The 19,385-nt window shown below is 44.7% G+C and overlaps 1 protein-coding gene across 3 annotated transcripts in view; it reads right to left on the reverse strand.

The window, feature by feature from the left end:
- MAPK6 (mitogen-activated protein kinase 6) overlaps window positions 1-19,385 on the reverse strand; it is a 125,486-nt gene that overhangs the window by 14,514 nt on the left and 91,587 nt on the right. For all 3 annotated transcript variants that reach the window (XM_029574491.1, XM_029574490.1, XM_029574492.1), the window contains exon 4: window positions 16,804-16,968. In XM_029574491.1, coding sequence (XP_029430351.1) covers window positions 16,804-16,968 — 165 coding nt within the window. The remainder of the gene's footprint in view (window positions 1-16,803; window positions 16,969-19,385) is intronic.

The raw sequence follows: 19,385 nt of genomic DNA on the forward strand, positions 1-19,385 counted from the left end.
GTAGCATGGTGCCTAAGGACACCATCCTGAATTTTTCCTTCTTTAAAAATTTGTTGAGATTTCTTAGGTCCAGGATAGGACGTAGACCCCCGGTTTTCTTTGGAATGAGGAAATATCGGGAGTAGAATCCTGTGCCCCACTGAGGCCTGGGAACTCTTTCGATGGCCCTGGCAGTCAGGAGGGTAGATAATTCTGCTTGCAGGATTGTGTAATGATGAGACACTGTCCAAGACGGAATAGGGGGATTGTCTTTTGGTACAGTGAGGAAGTCCAAGTGGTACCCCTGAGATATGATTGAGAGTACCCATTGGTCTGTAGTGATGGAGGTCCAAGTTTGAAGATGGTGAGCAACTCGGCCTCCAACCGGTACTTGTGGATAGGGATTTTGATAATGACTCATGCCCTCTGGTTGAACTTCAAAATCCGGAAGTGGACGCCGCAGGCGGAGGTTGTTGAGGCCTAGCAGGTCTTTGGCGAGGCTGAGGCCGTTGAGCAGGTCTTTGTTGTCTGGGCCTGGCTACTGGCGGATAATACCGCCTAGGGCGGTAATATGGCTTTCTTTGTTCCCTTCTTGGAGGCCTCCTAGAAGGTTGATGTACCTCTTGTGGCAGCTGAGAAAGCTGTTTGAGGGTTTCTGTATGGTCCTTGATGGTGGCTACTGCCTCCTTGACCTTATCGCCAAAGAGGTTCTCCCCTAAGCAGGGCAGGTCCGCCAAGCGCTCCTGTACCTCTGGTCTCAGCTCTGAAGATTTAAGCCAGGCCCATCTTCTCGCTGTTATTCCAGCTGCAGACAATCTGGAGGTTGTCTCGAATGAATCATACGTGGCCCGAACCTCGTGTTTCCCCGCCTCTAGGCCCTTATGTACTAGGTTTTGAAAACCTTCCTGAAGATGGTCAGGTAACTGCTGAGACAGGGATTCAACTTGCTTCCATAGGTCACGCTGGTACTGGTTCATAAAAAGCTGGTATGAATTTATTCTAGCTACCAGCATAGCAGCTTGGAAGATTTTTCGACCAAGATTGTCCAAGAACCTATTATCCTTTCCAGGAGGTATGGAGGCATGTTGCTTTAATCTTTTGGCCTTCTTTTGGGCCGACTCGACCACCACTGACTGATGCGGTAGTTGAGTTTTTTGGAACCCCGGGATGGGTTGTACTAGGTAAGTGGCATCCGCCCGCTTATTAACAGCTGCCACCGACCCAGGGTGTTCCCATATCCTGTACATAAGTTCTTGTAAAACTTCATGAACAGGAATAGCAAGAATTTCCTTGGGAGGGTCTACGAATTGAAGCACCTCCAAGGTTTTTTGTCTGCTGTCCACTTCAGAGATGAGAGAAAAGGGAATTGTTTGAGACATCTCCTTAATAAAGTTGGAGAAAGAGAGATCCTCCGGTGGTGACTTTCTTCTATCTTCTGGGGGAGAAGGCTCAGAAAGGAGGTCTTCATCCGAGGAGAATTCTTCGTCACTATCATCCAGAGGGAGCTCCAACGGCCTAGTAGGCTTAGTTGGCATTTCAGAAAGTGGAGTCTGAGGTCTGAGGGGTGGTGGGACACCCGAAGGACCTGGTATTGGCTCTTGACTGTCATCTACATCTATAGGATGTGGTAGAGATGAGAAGCAATGTATTAATGAGTCCAGTTTGTCCATCAATGGTTGAAAAATGGACTCTTGAGAAGGCATCGAAGGTGCCATCGGGATCGATGGCCGTGGTGGAATCGATGGTACTCGGGGAATCGGCAATGCTGAATCCGGTGGCTGCGGCCTAGGTAGAACCGGCAATGGAATCGGCGCCATCGAGGAGAGCGGTGATTTCCTTGGCATCGGTAGTGAAGGAATCGGTGATGGAACCGGAGATCCTCCTATGACCGGTGTCGATGGCAGAATCGGAGTGGCAGGCCGTGGCATCGCCTCGATAAAGGCATCCTTAACCGCTTGACGTATGTAACTGTCAAGTTCCGCCCGCATGGATGATGTGAACAGAGCACCCATGGGGGGAGGCGGTGGTGGCGACAGTAGTACGACCTCAGGGCCCTGAGGAGGTACGATTCCTTCCGCCGGAATCGGCGAGGGTTGGCCTGTCGGTGGCTCGGAAGCCTTACTTTGGAGCCGGGCTTTCTTACTCGGTGCCCCGTCTTCCGCCGATGGCTCGCCGGGTATCGGAGCGATGGTTGCTGGTTGCGGCCTGCGATGCCGATGGCGATGTTTATCTTTTTCGCGCCCTTTTTCGCTACTCGATGTGGACGCTCTGGACGATGGTGAGGGGGAGGAAAAAGGAGCGTCTCCCGAGTCACCGGAGTGACGTTTCTTCAAGACTACTTTCCTAATCGCCCCAGCCGGAGACGATTGTGTGGAAGTAGATGGAGCAGTAATCAGTTGAATTTTGAATAATTGCTCCATCTTGTCCATCCGTAGACGTCGACCTTTCGAGGTCATCGTAGCGCATAAGGGACAATTTTTTACATCATGACCTTCACCAAGGCAAAGTACACAGTCTTGGTGAGGGTCTGTAATAGACATATTTCTCGCGCATTTCGGACATTTTTTAAAACCTGTAGCCATTTTGTGGCCGGGCAGCCGTCGACGGCCTAAGGCTCAGGTAAATTTTGTTTTTAGTCAAAAAACGGCACGGAACCGCGAGAACGGGAAAAACTCACCGCGATGATCAAACTAAGGGAGACCCTCTGCGTTTGAAGTTTTTTAAAGCTTTCCGTAAGGAAAATATGTGGAGAATCCCACAGGACTCCTGATAACCGCGAGGCTAATTGCTTCGCGGAAAAAAGAAGACTAAAGGGAGACCCCTGTGGCAGGGAATATCATGACATGCTGGGCATGCTCAGTAGGCACTCTGGTGCCAGTCAAAAGTTTCATAGAAACTTTTACAGAAGTTTTCCGTACATAGGGCTCCATTACCGATGTCACCCATATGTGAGGACTAGCATCCTGCTTGTCCTGGGATAATATGCAAAATGTTTTTGGTTTTTTTTTAATTGCAAGAGTTTTGTATATAAAAAGCACTTGCACCAAAATCATTTTTTAAATAGCTGCATTTCTCTAATCAAGGCACTGGTACAGCTGGCAGATAAAAGCGCAAGGATATAGAAGAGAATCAATATGATACATTATTCACGTGAAGCCCCTGCACTGGGATATAAACAGCCAGTTTCGTTCTGTATTCTTCCCTTTGTCAACCTTACCCTTGGGTTATCTTCTTTTTCTTAAAAGATTTAAGGCTCAATTCACTAAAGCTTTTCCCCCTTCTGCGTCAATGGGGAAGAAACCTTGATGAACGAGACCTTTGGAACAAAGAGAAAGAGAGGCCCTTTTTTTTTTATTATTATTATTTTTTTTTTTTTTACAGTCACATCCTTTACTAATGTGTTTTGGGGTTTTTTTATGCCACTCTCCTGCTTATTTATGGTGTGCTTGTGCTTTGCATGTAATCTAGGAGGTACCAAAAATATTCCAGTTGATGAACACCACAACAGAACCTTGACTTCCACAAATACAGAACTGTGGTAGAGACCAAATACGGAGTTGCTTTCAAAACTCGTTATATGCCGCAAGAATGAAATAAAAATCAGAAAGAAAAATGATAAATTTACTTTTGTTTTATATGAAGAATATTAATGTGTGACAGCTTTGTTTTCAGCTATTAACCAATAAATCATTCTGTTTCTGTGTAATCCTTAAAAGCTAGAGGCCTGAAGTACACAGAGGCCTAATGAGTTTTTACAGCAACAGCAGATTTAACAGATGGTAAATTAAGGACAGCCCTAGGTTATCAAAATAAAACTTCTCTCAGAAATCAGGTCTGTATGTGTCAGAGATTTCAAAAGCACTGCCTAAATCTCAGCAAAGCAATTAAGATCAACATAATCAACATAATTCTTAAAGAATGAATATATTAAATACTTTTAGTATCGCTATATTGAAAAACTTGTAAATATTAAAAGAGCTTACATACAACCTTTCAAAGTATATTACACAAAATGGAGTATATATGCCATGAAATGGCACAAATGAGATTACTCTTGTAAGTGTGTATTAACATTTACATGTTAAGTACACAGAACTGTAGGTACCATATCCTTTTCCTAAAGAACTTATAAGCTAGGCTTGAATATAGGGTAGATAAATACATTTAATGTAAACAATGTTTTCCGTAGATAGCAGGATGAATTAGGCATTACATGTGGATGTCATCTGGTGGCACTGGATTTGTCTCTCCAAGCTTTGAGATCTACCAAGTATGTGCAAGAGTACTTGCATGGGCAGTGCCTTGTGAGTTATGTAGCTGACTCTCCAGGGAGGTGGGCAGGTATTCCATGACTAATTCATCTGCTATCTATGGAAAACACTGTTTATGGTAAGAAAACTTGCTTTTTCCGTCAATAAGCAGGCTAAATGGGGAGTCCTAAGCTGAGGGCTGCAGTGAGGTGTTTATTTAGTAGGCAACTTGGCTCACACTGTGGAGAGTGGATCACAGTGAGAACAGATTTTGCAAAACTGCTTGCCCAAATTTACTCTGTCTTTGAGAGATTATCAAAACAGTAGTGGTACATAAAGGTATGAACAGAAGACCATGTTGCAGCTTTGCAGATATCTTCAACAGATACTTCTTAAAGATGAGCAAACTGAAGCAGCCATAGCTCTCACTTGCAGGCCGATACAGTAAGGACTGTAAGAAAGAGTGCGGCAGTGCCGGGCACACCCTCGTTTGCCACGCGCACAGTTTGGATCACATACCGCTCAATACAGTATTCAAATGAGACGCAAATGCAAGCCGCATCCAAAACGGGTCCATGAAGCGGTAGGCGTGCGCAATCCATTTTACTGTATAGAGTACTATACAGCGCCTATACAGTATCCTGGGTGCGCTGGTACCTGTCATTTCAAATGTCATTTGAAATGTCATTCCACCAGGAAAGTGGATGGTTCTCCTACAGACCCCGCTGCCATGAAGGCCCGGCGCCAGCAAGCCCCAGCAGTCGGCGATCGGCAGCAGGGAGCGCAACAAAGCACCTGTATGCGCAGCTCCAATTTTCCACCTCCTTTGGACGGGCAAGAGAGATGAAATTTCACAGGCAAACTTTCCTCCAGCCCCCGCTCACCTGCCCTGGCCGCAGCCATGCAAGCCCCCAGCAGCAGCAGCAGCAGAAGGGCGTCCATGGGTGCCGGTCTCCCATGCGGGCGTGCTGACAGCTCCGGAGCAGCCTCAGTCCTCTCTCCCCTCCTCCCGAGGCGCGCACCGCGGCTTCCCTGCCTCCCGGGGGTAGCCGGCGGTGAGAGCGGCTTCAGCAGCCCCCGCCGGCGAAGGTGCATGAACGCCCGCCTGTACGCCCAATTTTGGCGCTCAAGGCAGCGAAGGTGCATGAACACACGCGGCGACCTGAGCGCCCGGCTGGACGTCCGAGGTCACGGCGTGCGTTCATGCACCTTCGCTGCCTTGAGAGCCCAAATTGGATGTACAGGCGGGCACTCACGGCAGCAGGAAGGTGTTCTGTTTTGGTGCTGTGTTTCAGGCCGAGTGCGTGAGCGAGCCGAAGTCCGGGCTGTAGGCGCCCAGCTGCGGGGAGGGCTGCAGCCTGCTGGCCGGGCTCTGCACCTCCAGCCAGGGCCCCGCCACTGCCTGACCGTGCACATCCCACCAGGAGGAGGCGCCGTTCGCCACCTTCCCCGACAGGCCTGAGTGGAAGCCCGACTTGTATCAGGACTCGTAGGGGTGCACCATGCCCACGCGTGGCTACAGGCCCTCAGCCACCGAGCTGAACACCTTGGAGATGAAGGCCAACTGGCCGTCGGCGTCCTGCAACGAGGAGGTGGAGGAGGAGGCGGCGGCGGCCACCCCGCCGCGTTGGAGAAGAGGCCGTAGTCGCTGCTGAAGGCAGACGACGTGGGCGAGGTGGAGGGCAGGCAAAAGGCGCTGTTGGTGGAGCCTGCCGCGCCCCCGGCCAGTCCGCTGGAGGCCCGGCTGCTGGCCACGGAGAAGCCCCCCAAGCTGGAGCCCAGGTTGCAGCTGGACGTGGAGCGTTTACGGGGACGTCCGTGACCTCGGACGTCCAGCCGAGCGCTCAGGTCGCAGCGTGCGTTCATGCACCTTCGCTGCCTTGAGCGCCCAAATTGGGCATACAGGTGGGCGCTCATGCACCTTCGCCGGCAGGGGCTGCAGGAAGCCGCCTCGCATGGGGAGCGCCCGATCCGCCCCGAGCTGCTTAAGCCACTCTCACCGCCGGCTGCCCCCAGGAGGCAGGGGGGCCCACGGTGCGCGCCTCGGGAGGAGGGGAGAGAGGACTGAGGCTGCTCCGGAGCTGTCAGCGTGCCCACACGGGAGACCGGCACCCATGGACGCCCTTCTGCTGCTGGGGGCTTGCGTGGCCGCGGCCAGGGCAGGTGAGCGGGGGCTGGGGGAAAGTTTGCCCATGAAATTTTGTCTCTCTCTTGCCCGTCCGAAGGAGGCGGAAAATCGGAGCTGCGCGCACAGGTGCTTTGTTGCACTCCCTGCCACCGATCGCCGGCTCCTGGGGCTTGCCTGACTTGTCAAGCTGGCAATCCCCGATGCCCGAGCATAATACAGAAACAATTTTTGCCCTGCGCCTTGCTTTATTTTTTGTAATAATTTTTCCCCCTTGTGCGAGAAGCATTTTTTTCTGTGGATTAGGTTGGTTTGGGACTGGGCGGCTAAGTTCACTCCACTAACGCCAGGGTAAATTTGCAGGTTAAAGACGTGGCAAAATAGCTGGTTAAAAAGGTGATAATCTGGGCGCACGTTACTGTATCGGAGGGAATAGCTAATCCGATCATTAACATATCATATACATGCCGCGGGCGGAAAGGGATACACATCGATTTCAAGAAGCGGTAAGGACGCGTAAAACCGGATACTGAATCACGGGTTAGACATACGCGTCCAAATTGTGAGTACAACGCGGGTTAGAAACAGGGTAACCGCGGCCGCGCTTTACTGTATTGGCCTGTTGGTGAGCTTTCACAAATCTGTGACTTGCAGTCCTGTTAAGGTGTAGCAGTGGTGAATTTACTAAGCCACTTAGCGACCGCTATTCCTAGCCTGCTGGGATCATATAAGATGAACGGTTGGAAGGTTCTATGATGTGGCTGAGTTTGTTTCTTGTAATATGCTATAGACTTTTTGTAGTCCAAACAGGTAGGGCTTTTTCACCTTCATGCGCATGGGACCTAGGAAAGAAGGTAGGCAATATGATGGATTGATTGATATAAAAAGCAGAGACTATCTTCAGCAGAAACTTTGGGTGAATATACAGTTGTGAAAGAACTACAAGTATGGAGGATAGAGGACAAGAGCTTGGAGTTCACAGACTTCTAGCTGAAGTCACTGTGATGAGGAACACCACCTTCCATGTCAATTACTTTTGAGAAGCTGACTCCAATGGCTCAAAGGGAAACTTCATTAGTTGGGAAAGGACCACATTCCAGTCCCACAGAACAGATGGCTTTGATACCAGGGGCTTGACATGCCATAGAATTTTCATGCAACTAGTATCAGTGGATGAGTAGAGATCAGTTTGCTATCAAGTTGAATATGGTAAAGCCACTATAGCGCTGAGGTACAAACACACTGCAGAGGTGGCGAGATCCGAGTGAGAAAGGTGGAGCAAGTATTTCAACAGATGCTTGAATTTGCAAGAAAATGGGTCCAAAGCATTTTGATACCACCATTTGGAGTATCTATCCAAGAAGAAGCTGGTCACCTACAAACATCTCAATGGGCTTAAGAATGGCTGTCTCTGTCCTGGCCTACAGTACCCAACTCTTTCACTGTCATACGTGAGAAAAGCCCGATTCAGACAAATGAAACACTATCCTTAGAAGAAGGAAAATACTGGATGCAGAGATACATTTTCCTTTAATGTTACTAAAGGCCACCAAAGAGACAAACATGATTCAGAGACATTATATGAAACTTGAGCGGAAAGGAGGTCAGATCCTTTCAAATAAAAGCTCAGATTCCAAATCAAGGAGACTTCCTACAGCAGAGGACTTGCGTTCTTGATTCCATGGAAGAAACTATCCCATACGAGCGAGTAGCAGAGAGCTTCCATGACTCTGTCCCTTGCAGCAAGCTAGAGAGGCAGCAAGCTCTGCTTCTGCAAGATTTATGGGTTATGCCTTCACCCCAATCTCTTCTGGTGGAATGACAAGATTGAAGGAATGGATCCCTCAAAGGAAATATCTCTTATGTAAACTGACCTCACAGAGAATACAAATTAAGTCAAGTCTACTATGTGATCCTCTTGTGCCACTGAAGCCTGTAATCCCCAATACTAAGTATCCTTACTATGTAACCTGGTTCTCTCAATAGCCAAGGTTGTAAAAGAGAATGGAAGGGAAAGTTCTTCCAGGGATTAATCCTCAAAACAGGGGAAAGGGTGAAGAAGCACTCCTGCTTGCACTTTCAGAACTTGGTCCAGAGAATTTCCAGTCTCCTAGCTGGAACACATGCACAAGACTAGATGCCAGTCATGGTTTTACCAGGATATCCAAAACCCCAGGCTCCTGTTTGCCTATAAGAACATAAGAAATTGCCATGCTGGGTCAGACCAAGGGTCCATCAAGCCCAGCATCCTGTTTCCAACAGAGGCCAAACCAGGCCACAAGAACCTGGCAATTACCCAAACACTAAGTAGATCCCATGCTACTGATGCAATTAATAGCAGTGGTTATTCCCTAAGTAAACTTGATTAATAGCAGTTAATGGTCTTCTCCAAGAACTTATCCAAACCTTTTTTGAACACAGCTCAAGACCTCTCATGATCTTAAAGACTTCTATCATATCCCCCCTCAGCCGTCTCTTCTCCAAGCTGAACAACCCTAACCTCTTCAGCCTTTCCTCATAAGGGAGCTGTTCCATCCCCTTTATCATTTTGGTTGCCCTTCTCTGTACCTTCTCCATCGCAACTATATATTTTTTGAGATGCAGCAACCGAATTGTACACAGTATTCAAGGTGCGGTCTCACCATGGAGCGATAGAGGCATTATGACATTTTCCGTTTTATTAACCATTCCCTTCCTAATAATTCCTAACATTCTGTTTGCTTTTTTGACTGCTGCAGCACACTGAGCCGACAATTTTAAAGTATTATCCACTATGATGCCTAGATCTTTTTCCTGGGTGGTAGCTCCTAATATGGAACCTAACATCGTGTAACTACAGCAAGGGTTATTTTTCCCTATATGCAACACCTTGCATTTGTCCACATTAAATTTCATCTGCCAATTGGATGCCCAATGTTCTAGTCTTGCAAGGTCCTCCTGTAATGTATCACAATCTGCTTGTGATTTAACTACTCTGAATAATTTTGTGTCATCCGCAAATTTGATAACCTCACTCATCGTAATCCTTTCCAGATCATTTATATATATATATATTGAAAAGTACAGATCCCTGAGGCACTCCACTTTTTACCTTTTCCACTAAGAAAATTGACCATTTAATCCTACTCTCTGTTTCCTGTCTTTTAACCAGTTTGTAATCCACGAAAGGACATCACCTCCTATCTCATGACTTTTTAGTTTTCTTAGAAGCCTCTCATGAGGGACTTTGTCAAACGCCTTCTGAAAATCCAAATACACTACATCTACCGGTTCACCTTTATCCAAATGTTTATTAACCCCTTTAAAAAAAAATGAAGCAGATTTGTTAGGCAAGACTTCCCTTGAGTAAATCCATGTTGACTGTGTTCCATTAAACTATATCTTTCTATATACTCTACGATTTGGATCTTCAGAATAGTTTCCACTATTTTTCCCAGCACTGAAGTCAGACTCACTGGTCTATAGTTACCCGGATCGCCCCTGGAGCCTTTTTTAAATATTGGGGTTACATTGGCCACTCTCCAGTCTTCAGGTACAACGGATGATTTTAATGATAGGTTACAAATTTTAACTAATAGATCAGAAATTTCATTTTTTAGTTCCTTCAGTACCCTAAGATGCATACCATCCGGTCCAGGTGATTTGCTACTCATTTGTTTGTCAATCTGGCCTACTACATCTTCCAGGTTCACAGTGATTTCGTTCAGTTCGTCTGACTCATCACCCCTGAAAACCATCTCCAGAACTGGTATCTCCCCAACATCCTCATTAGTAAACACTGAAGCAAAGAATTCATTTAGTCTTTCTGCAATGGCATTATCTTCCCTAAGAGCCCCTTTAACCCCTCTGTCATTTAATGGTCCAACAGACTCCCTCACAGGTTTCTTGCTTCAGATATATTTTAAAAAGTTTTTATTATGAGTTTTTGCCTCTATGGCCAACTTCATTTCAAATTCTCTCTTCGCCTGTCTTATCAATGTTTTACACTTAGCTTGACAATGCTTATGTTTTATCCTATTTTCTTCAGATAGATCCTTCTTCCAAATTTTGAAGGATTTTTTTTGGCTAAAATCGCCTCTTTCACCTCACCTTTTAACCATGACGGTAATCGTTTTCCTTCCTTCCACCTTTCTTAATGTGTGGAATACATATGGACTGCGCCTCTAGGAGTGTATTTTTAAACAATGTCCATGCCTCTTGAACACTTTTAACCTTTGCAGCTGCACCTTTCAGTTTTTTTCTAACTATTTTCCTCATTTTATCAAAGTTTTCCTTTTGAAAGTTTAGTGTTAGAGCTGCAGATTTACTTATTGTCCCCCTTCCAGTTATTAGCTTAAATTTGATCATGTTATGATCACTGTTGCCAAGTGGCTCCACCACCGTTACCTCTCTCACCAAATCCTGCGTTCCACTAAGAATTAAATCTAAAATAGCTCCCTCTCTTGTTGGCTCCTGAACCAATTGCTCCATGAAGCAGTCATTTATTACATCCAGGAATGTTATGTCCTGATGTTACATCTGAACTGAAGAACTTGTTTAACTTGGATTTTTCTCGGGGCGATCTGTGTTATGGAAATGCGGGTAGCGGTTCCATCTCTGATGTTTTCGTGTGCCCCTAGGCCCCGATACAGCTGCAGAGGAGCTCCAGCAAGCACAGAGGCAGGTGAGAGGTGCCCCAGCATGGGCTGAAGATGCAGAGTGATGACCTCAACCACAGCCACACCTGTACGCAGCAGAAAGAGACCCAAACAACGCAATGTTGGTCTCATGAGTGGTCCTCAGACTACTCCAAGCTTTTTCAGACCTGCCGCACGGAGCAGCAACTGCGACAGGGCGGAAAGTGGTCAGAGGATGAGGACATCAAAGACGAAGACGTGAACACATGAAGAATGCAATCTGGATACGTGGAGTGAAAAGGAACTCTGGTCACGTATAAGAAGAAACTCTGGAAAGGCCATAAGTTGCTTGAAGAAGTCTTGGTCAGTACTGGACGTCACACGCCCTACACAACCTAGCCAGACTGGTCTAAGACCATGCAGGCAGCACGCCGTACACAGCCGGGGTAGGCTGGTCACAGACCACGCTAGTGGTTCCCCACACAAGTTGGCAGAGCTGAGTCGGTACTGCACATCACGCTCCCATATACTCAGCCAATGAAGACAGGTCACGGACAACACTGGTGGTTCCCCACACACAAAAGATGGAGATGAAGTGAAGACTCCGACGAAGCCTGTTCCAAATGCAACCTGCACAGCTGATAAACACCAGGCAGGGCCACGCCGGAACGGATCGGATAGTTTATTCGTGAAGAAAAGGCAGGGTGCAGACTCTGAGGATCCAGACAAGGTTTAGGGTTCGAGAGGATGCCTCTACGATGAAGGTTAAAATAAGAAGCTGGAACCTCTTGGAGACTTGCGCTGTACCGGATAAAGGAGACATCAAGACGAGACATCTGGAGACCTTAAGACGATGAAGACGAAAACGTAGTGTGAGGACATCACGAAGACACAGGATCCTACATATAACAAAGTGCCTTGAGAAGCAGATGATGAGAAGTCCTAAGGAGGAATGGCTCCTTGCGAAGGCAAGGAAGGAATGAAAGCTGGGCCTTTTTATACTGCAGAAGAGGCGGATCCATCGATGACATCAGAGCTGGACTTCCTCCCACGCTGTCCCTTTAAGAAGGGAGAAGAGGCATGGCTTTGCCCCCTAGGAGAGGGGGCAGGACCACGGACAGCGGCCCTGCTGCGATGCAGAGGTGCAGGGCAGGAACCAGGCCGCAAACCAGACCCCAGTGACACAGGCGGCCTCCTGCCGCTGAGGGTGAAGGAAGGACAGCTTCTCGCCGCAAGAGAGCTCAAGGCTTTAGGCCCTCTTTCCCCGGAGGACTCAGGTAAGGTTCGTGGCCTCCGGGCCACATGGAAATGTAGAAGCACGGCTCCTGCCGCTTAGAGCAGTTTCACAGCACGGCTGGTGCCGCACTGTGAGAGCATCAGCGGCCTCCTAGCCAGAGGGGCTATCCGGGTGCAGCTCCTGCAGCGTGTGCAGTCTCGGCACGGCACAAGCAGTGCTGAAAAACGTCAGCAGCCTCCGGGCTGCTGAAGGAGGCAGGGGAAAAAGGGTGGAGAAGCTGCCTGGGAGGGCAGAATCGTAACAATCTGAAATCCACTCTCAAAAGTTCCTCACTTAACCCCTAGTAGGTCAAAGGTTGCTTCTGTCGGTCCTTACACTTGTGGGGTCATAAATGCTGTCTGAAAACATTTGTCTGTACAATGATGGTGTCAGTCATAACAGCTGCTGCTAGGTCCTGAAAAGGAACTCTGTACCAGGCCAAATCAGACTCTCTAGGGTACCTGAGGGCTACTAGATTCCTTCACTTTGTTCACATTTATTTATTTAAAATTGCATGGTACATAAATATATTTTATAAAACACCACCACAGCTAATGACGTCACACTGATACCACCACCCAGGCTGCCTTCTCTCAAGGTAGAGACTAGAATTTCTGGAGGGCTAGACAGCTGACTCTGGCCCTCAGCCTAGACTTGGATCAGTTGCTTCTCCACTAGGAATCCTGTCCGTGCTCCAGCTGTCAAAGATAACTACTCTCTTTAACCTATAAGGCTTACGCCTACTTTGTGGAATCACCATGAAGTAAACTCCAGATATATTCCCTGAAAGAAAAACTATGAAAAGATACCTGCTCAGGCTCCTCCTAATCTCCCAAACAGAGGAAAAGAAGCCTTGCAACACTGGACTACTGGATTTCACCCTGAGAGGAGTGCGATTTGACTGAGACAAATGCGGGTCTACACCCAAGGTACCTGCAGAACAGACCATGTTCAGGATGGACATGGAAACAGGAGATCTGGACACTGGGAGTAAAACTGAGTTCTAAGACCATAAGAACACTTTCTTTGGATATGGAGGGTTTTCCCTATACTCCAAAGACTGTGAAGGTCTAATTGCTATTTGAAATAATCATCGGTAAGAAACTGTAACTTACCTGCAGTGCTGCCCCTCCTATCTTTTTACAGCTATACTAGAAGCAAGCAGAGGGAGAGTCATCACCTCAACTCCCTGACCAAATCCAAATCTGGCACAGCACCATAGAACAGGAGGTAATCCAGGGAAAAGGCTGTGCTGCAAGTCTTTTTTTTTTTCTTTAACTTTACTGCCTCTCTATTGGTCTCCAAGAAGGAGAGTGTGTGCTGTCAGTAGCTCCTGCTGCCGGACCCACCAAGAGAACAAAATCACCTGGGAGCATCTGAAGCTTGACTCATCAGTGTGGGAACTCAGACCCCAATGGAGACTCTCTGCCTATGTGCCTCCAGGAATCTGGGCCTAAAGCCTTTCTGTGAGTGGTCTACTCCTAGCTGCAGTAACCAGGCCACAAGTCTGCACTGTCTTTTGGAGATAGAGAAATACTGAAGAGATGAAGGCAGCACCAGCCTCCTATAGGAGAAATTAAGTCAGCTTTGAGCTTTTTTCTCTCCATCTGCTGGCAGTGGGACATAACCCACTAGTCAGGCATGGGTGATAAGGTGCAATGGTAAGGGTTGGCAAGCGCCAGCTAAAGTGGGATCCCGCTGCATCCAGGGGTGGGTGCATCACTAGCCGATTTCATCCGCTCTAATTTGAACAGTCTTCCCATGGAGGTGGTGGGGACAAGGCCAGTATCCAAATTCAGCAAAGCATAGGATAAACACACAGGATCTCTGAGGTAGCGGTAGGGATTGTACAGCTGAACAGTAGGTGTGATGGGCAGACTAGAGAGGCCATTTGATCTTTCTCTGCCATCATGTTTCTAATTGCTCTTTTCTATTCCAAAAGTTACTGTTTCTGAGTATAAGGGAAAAGTTTTAATTATTTCATACTTATTCCGGGGACTTCCTTTTTTATTTTCAATTTCCAATTATTTAATTTCCTGGAAATTCACCAGTATATTTCAATTTAAAAACCTGAAGGAAAAGATTGGAGCTGGGCAAAGTATTGAAATGAAGAAAGCTGGAATTTTTCATTAATTGTCAGACAGCTCAAGTCCAATGAGAAATGAGCAGAGTCTACCAAGCATCTTATTTAGAAACTGGTATCAAAGGCAAAATACTATCCCAGAGGTGAAGCAGTGCTTTTATCACTTTGAAGTAGTAGTTCCCAAACTTTTTTCACAAAGGATGCTTTTGGTACATGACAATATCTGGGACCCCTTTCATTTTTAAATGGTAGAGGCAGCAGCAGTGGGATCCCTCACACCACCCATGGAGAACACCCAAAAGTCCTGGGACCATCCTTTGGAAAGCACAACTTGAAGGAAAATGTTTGATGTTACCATTAAGCTTCAAGAGAAGTTAGAATCTTAAAGAATGTGGACTTTCTACACAATGTATCTGTTCTAAAGAAATGCAGAAGTAACTTTTTCAGTGGAAACAGCACATTACATTCCCATACAGTCTTTGATAAATTATCAATCCAGAATTATAATGCTAAAATAAAGCATTAGAAGACCTTTAAAAGAATAGAAGTTTTAAATTACACATTTGCTTTACAATTTTGGGGTTTTGCTCAGGATGCCAAGTAGCCAATCTGTCTTTCAGCTATTGCTGAGTAACAAGGCTGCTATGGAAGCACAGAGTAAACAAACAGGCTCAAGAAAATATTGTAATATCATTAGAAATGGAATCCAGTTCACTGAACAAGTACCAATATAGAGAAAGTAATTTTCTATTAACTTGGTGTATAGTGCTTGTCTGAAATACACTTGTAAAAGCTTATATAATACAAATACCATTATTGCAGACACGTACATATTTCAAGCAATGGAGAAAATGTAAAGTGTAGACACAGTGAAAATGCATCAGAAGTAGCAACAATGAAGGCGTTGAAAGTTACAGATTTGTTAGGACAAAAAAGGTTACTGCCAACTGCTATCCAATGCATAGGATTCTTTTAAATTTAACCAGTATACTCAGTTACACATCACATCCTCTTTTGCGTTTCCTAGTCCAGAGCTATTTTAAGCCTCTCCAACTTGTCCATCTGAAGAAGGACCTGTGTATAGTGACAAGAGTTTATGGTGAAACCTCTGATAGCAATTCATGCGAGATTTCAAGAGGGGAAATGTGAGTATGGTGGAAAACTCTAGAAGAATCCAGAAATACTATTACTGGAGCAAATACTGCACTTAACAGTGTTGATATACACACGACAAGTTTTTTTTAAAAATTGTATATTTACATGTGGAGTTGCCAATTTAGAATAATACAATAAATATTTTTAACAGATCAACAAAAAAAAACTTTCTCTGCACTTGTCGTGGTTATAGGAAAACTCTAGAAGGCCATATTCTTATCTGTGTGTCAGGTGACATGCAAAAACCCAGCACTGGGGCAGGCATGTGCATAATGTCAGCACATATAGAGAGCTACAATTACCATAAAAAGGCATTCAGGATGTAATGAGTGGATAACAAAGAAAGATATAAAATAGTAATAAGAGAGGAAATAAAGGACTTGGAATTTTCAATTTGTTATGACAGGCAGAGTTCTCAGTCCCGCAGAAAAAAAAATGCTTTCTAAGCCAATTTTTCTTTTGCTTCCTTACTTCTAATGCAGTTGATACTTCGGATTTAATGGATAAACTGTCTAGGGTATACCCAGATTTGACATCACTTGAAGAAGGAGAACCTAAGGCAGGGAGATTATATCTCAAGGGACAAATAGAGGCAGATTTAGTTTGTGCTGTAGCAGATTTAAAGGATAAGTTGCAGAATATCAGTGATGATGAGGAGGATTCCTCTCGGGTGGGTTCATTTAAGGATGATTCCCTTATTCCCTCTATAAAAACCGAAAAGGTAAAAACGCTAGTACATCATTTCCAAATAATTATTTTGTTGGTCCAATGAAAGGCCTCACAGCTGCAAAAAAATCCAGTACAGTTCTAGAATTCTGCACTACTTGCCCAAGGTCATCATTGTGGGTCTGCATAAAACTGAGGGCTGTACTGTTAGTAATCAAAAATATATGTGTAAATGTAAACTCCACCTTAACTCAACCCCTCCCCAAACACCTTGCATATGTATGTATGTATGTATGTGCAGAATTGGGTCTCATACATACTTTCACGTGCACAATCTCTAGTTAATTTTATAACAAGTCATTTTTGCTCATACACCCATGTTGTATGCTCATAAATGGCTTTGAAAAACCGCCCCTAAAAGGCTAACACACTTTTCCTATTAAATTCTGTATACCTTAAGAGACCTTCTCATAATATTTAACATCCACTCTCTCCCTTACACCAGAAATAGTGGGCAGATAATGTTCTTATTTTTGTATAATTACATTCTCATTTTAGAAGTCTTCTGGAAAGCCTAAGGCTGTCAAATCATTTAAGTTATAAATATTATTTTTGCATTTGGCATCTTTTCATCCAGTTCCAGTTTCCTATACCTTCAGGGCTGATGCCTGGAAGTAGTTGCGTTAAAGGCTTGTGTGGCTCAGACATATCATTTTTGATGTAAACAGGGATTACACTAAGAAGTTCCTGACGGTCTTCCTCATGCACCACTGGGATGGACTCCAGAATCAGCTGCATCTGTTCAAGTTCATGTGCACCTGCACAATTAAAAGGTAGAAAACTGTTAAAAAAGAGGAAAAGTGTGCATGATCCAAAATGTTTAAAAGACATCCTTAATACAAGCATTATAAAACAAATGAATTAAATTCTTCACGCCAGCGCATATAAAGCTTTCAGGCATAAGGAAAAATCAAAAGGACACATACTAGTAAAAATAATTAAATACATAAATTCATTGATTTGATTTATTAGAAGGCAGTTGCTTCAAACCCTAGTGGAATGGGTACAGCACTCAAATGACTAACACTACAAATAATAGTGGTATTGCACAAACTGAATAAAGATTGGTATTTACTGAATATAGCCACAAAAGGCACCACAGCTAAGGGTCAGGAATCAAATTTCTCTTCTTATAGGAACTTTAAAACAGAGTGAGCTCATTTGGGCTGTATAGAAATTGTAAAATTTCTTCACAATTCATAAAGCTTAGGAAATATACACACACAAGAGTGGGAGCAAGATGGCAATCAAGGAACGGGTTGCTCTGACACTAGTTCTTCCCCCCCCCCCCCCCCCATCTTTTTACCGCATTATCATATTCTTTTATCCTGTGTGTGCCGCATTCCTTGAGCTGCCTTCCCCTCTTTTAGCCAATGCCAAAGCATAAACGCTGTGGATGTGTCTTTCTAGCAAAGGTTGCCATGAGCCTAATGGTGTCGGACCCAATGGATACTTTTGTTCATTTGGTTCGGGGCACCTTAGTGGCGTATGAGTCAGAAGACGCAAAATGTTACAGCACCGCCAGCATCTTCAATAGGCTCTAAGGTATCCCTTAGCAAAATGCCGCAGAGATGTCATCTCCTGAAGGAGTGAGTAATAAACAGCTGCAGTGGGTTCCAAGGATATCGCTGGAAGAGGGAACTCTGAAGCAAACATTGTGAAGTGCTGCCGTTTCTGTTATAGACTTGAGAGGTTCCATCCAAAGTAACTGTGGACTGCTGTTATAGATATTAAAAAGGCTCTTGCTGTTTCTATCAGAGAGGTTAAGTTTCTAGATGCCATAAATTATAGTTTCATAATGCAGCTGGTCCTAGAATAGAAAAGAGGGGATGCTACTCTAGATCTAGTCCTCAGTGGAACATAGGACCTGGTACGAGGGGTTATTGTGGTGGAAATGCTAAGCAATAGCGATCACAATGTAATCAAATTTAAAATAATCTGCCCAGAACAGTTGACCTGGCAATAGGCAGAATATCATTTAAATAATCACTGGAGGAAGTACATTAAATGAAATTACTATATTAGCATATAAATTTAAAAAGGAAGACTATGATAGAATGAGGAAATTAGTTTAAAAAAACCTAAAAGGAGCAATTGTTAGGGTTAAAAGTTTACATAAAGGCATGGACATTGTTTAAAAATACCATTTTGAAAGCCCAGATAAAATATATTCCTTGCATTATAAGAGGTCGAAGGAAGACCAAACGACTGCCAGCGTTTTTTTAATAGTGAGGTAAAGGAGGCAGTTAAAGCTAAAAGGGCATCATTCAAAAAATGGAAAACAAACCCAAACAATGAAAATCGGCAATAGCATAAACACTGGCAAGTTAGATGCAAAACAATAGCTAGACAGGCCAAGAGAGACTTTGAGAAAAAGCTTGCCAGTAAAACAAAAACTAATAAAAACTTTTTCACATACATTCAAAGCAAAAAGCCTGTGAGAAACTCAGTTGGGCCACTAGATGACAGAGGCAAAAGGGATATTCAGGGAGGACAAGGAAATAGCAGAAAAACTGAATGAACTTTTTGCCTCAGTCTTCACATAGGAGGATGTACAAAACATACCTGTAACTGAAACATTCTTTAATGGTGGAGATTCAGACTGGCAAACTAACGAGTAATCAATCACTGGGATAAGATGGCATCGACCCCAGTGTTCTAAAAGAACTAAAACATGGAATCACTAACCTGTTACTAAGTAATCTATAACCTATTGTTTAAAACTTCCACAATTTCTGAAGACTGGAAGGTGGCCAATCTGACACTAATTTTTAAAAAGGGCTTCAAGAGTGATATGGGAAACTATAGACCAGTAAAGTTTAATGTCAGTGCCCAGTAAAATGGTAGAAGCTGTTCTTAAAAACAAAATCACTGGCCATATACCGTAGTTAGGCATGGCTTAATGGAGAAGAGTCAATATGGTTTTAGCAAAGGGAAGTCTTGTCTTACCAATCTTCTAGAATTTTTTAAAAGTGTACATAACACATAGATAAAGATGAGCCAATTGATATAATCTATTTGGATTTTCAGAAGGCATTTGACAAAGTCTACCATGAGATTCCTCAGGAAATTACCAAGTCATGGGACAGGAGGCAGTGTTAAAATGTGGACTGATCTCTAGTTATAAGGCTGGAAACAGAGGGTAGGACTAAATGGTCCATTTTCAAAATGGAGA

Source organism: Rhinatrema bivittatum, chromosome 13 (assembly GCF_901001135.1).
Source record: "Rhinatrema bivittatum chromosome 13, aRhiBiv1.1, whole genome shotgun sequence".
NCBI classification, from domain to species: Eukaryota; Metazoa; Chordata; class Amphibia; order Gymnophiona; family Rhinatrematidae; genus Rhinatrema; species Rhinatrema bivittatum.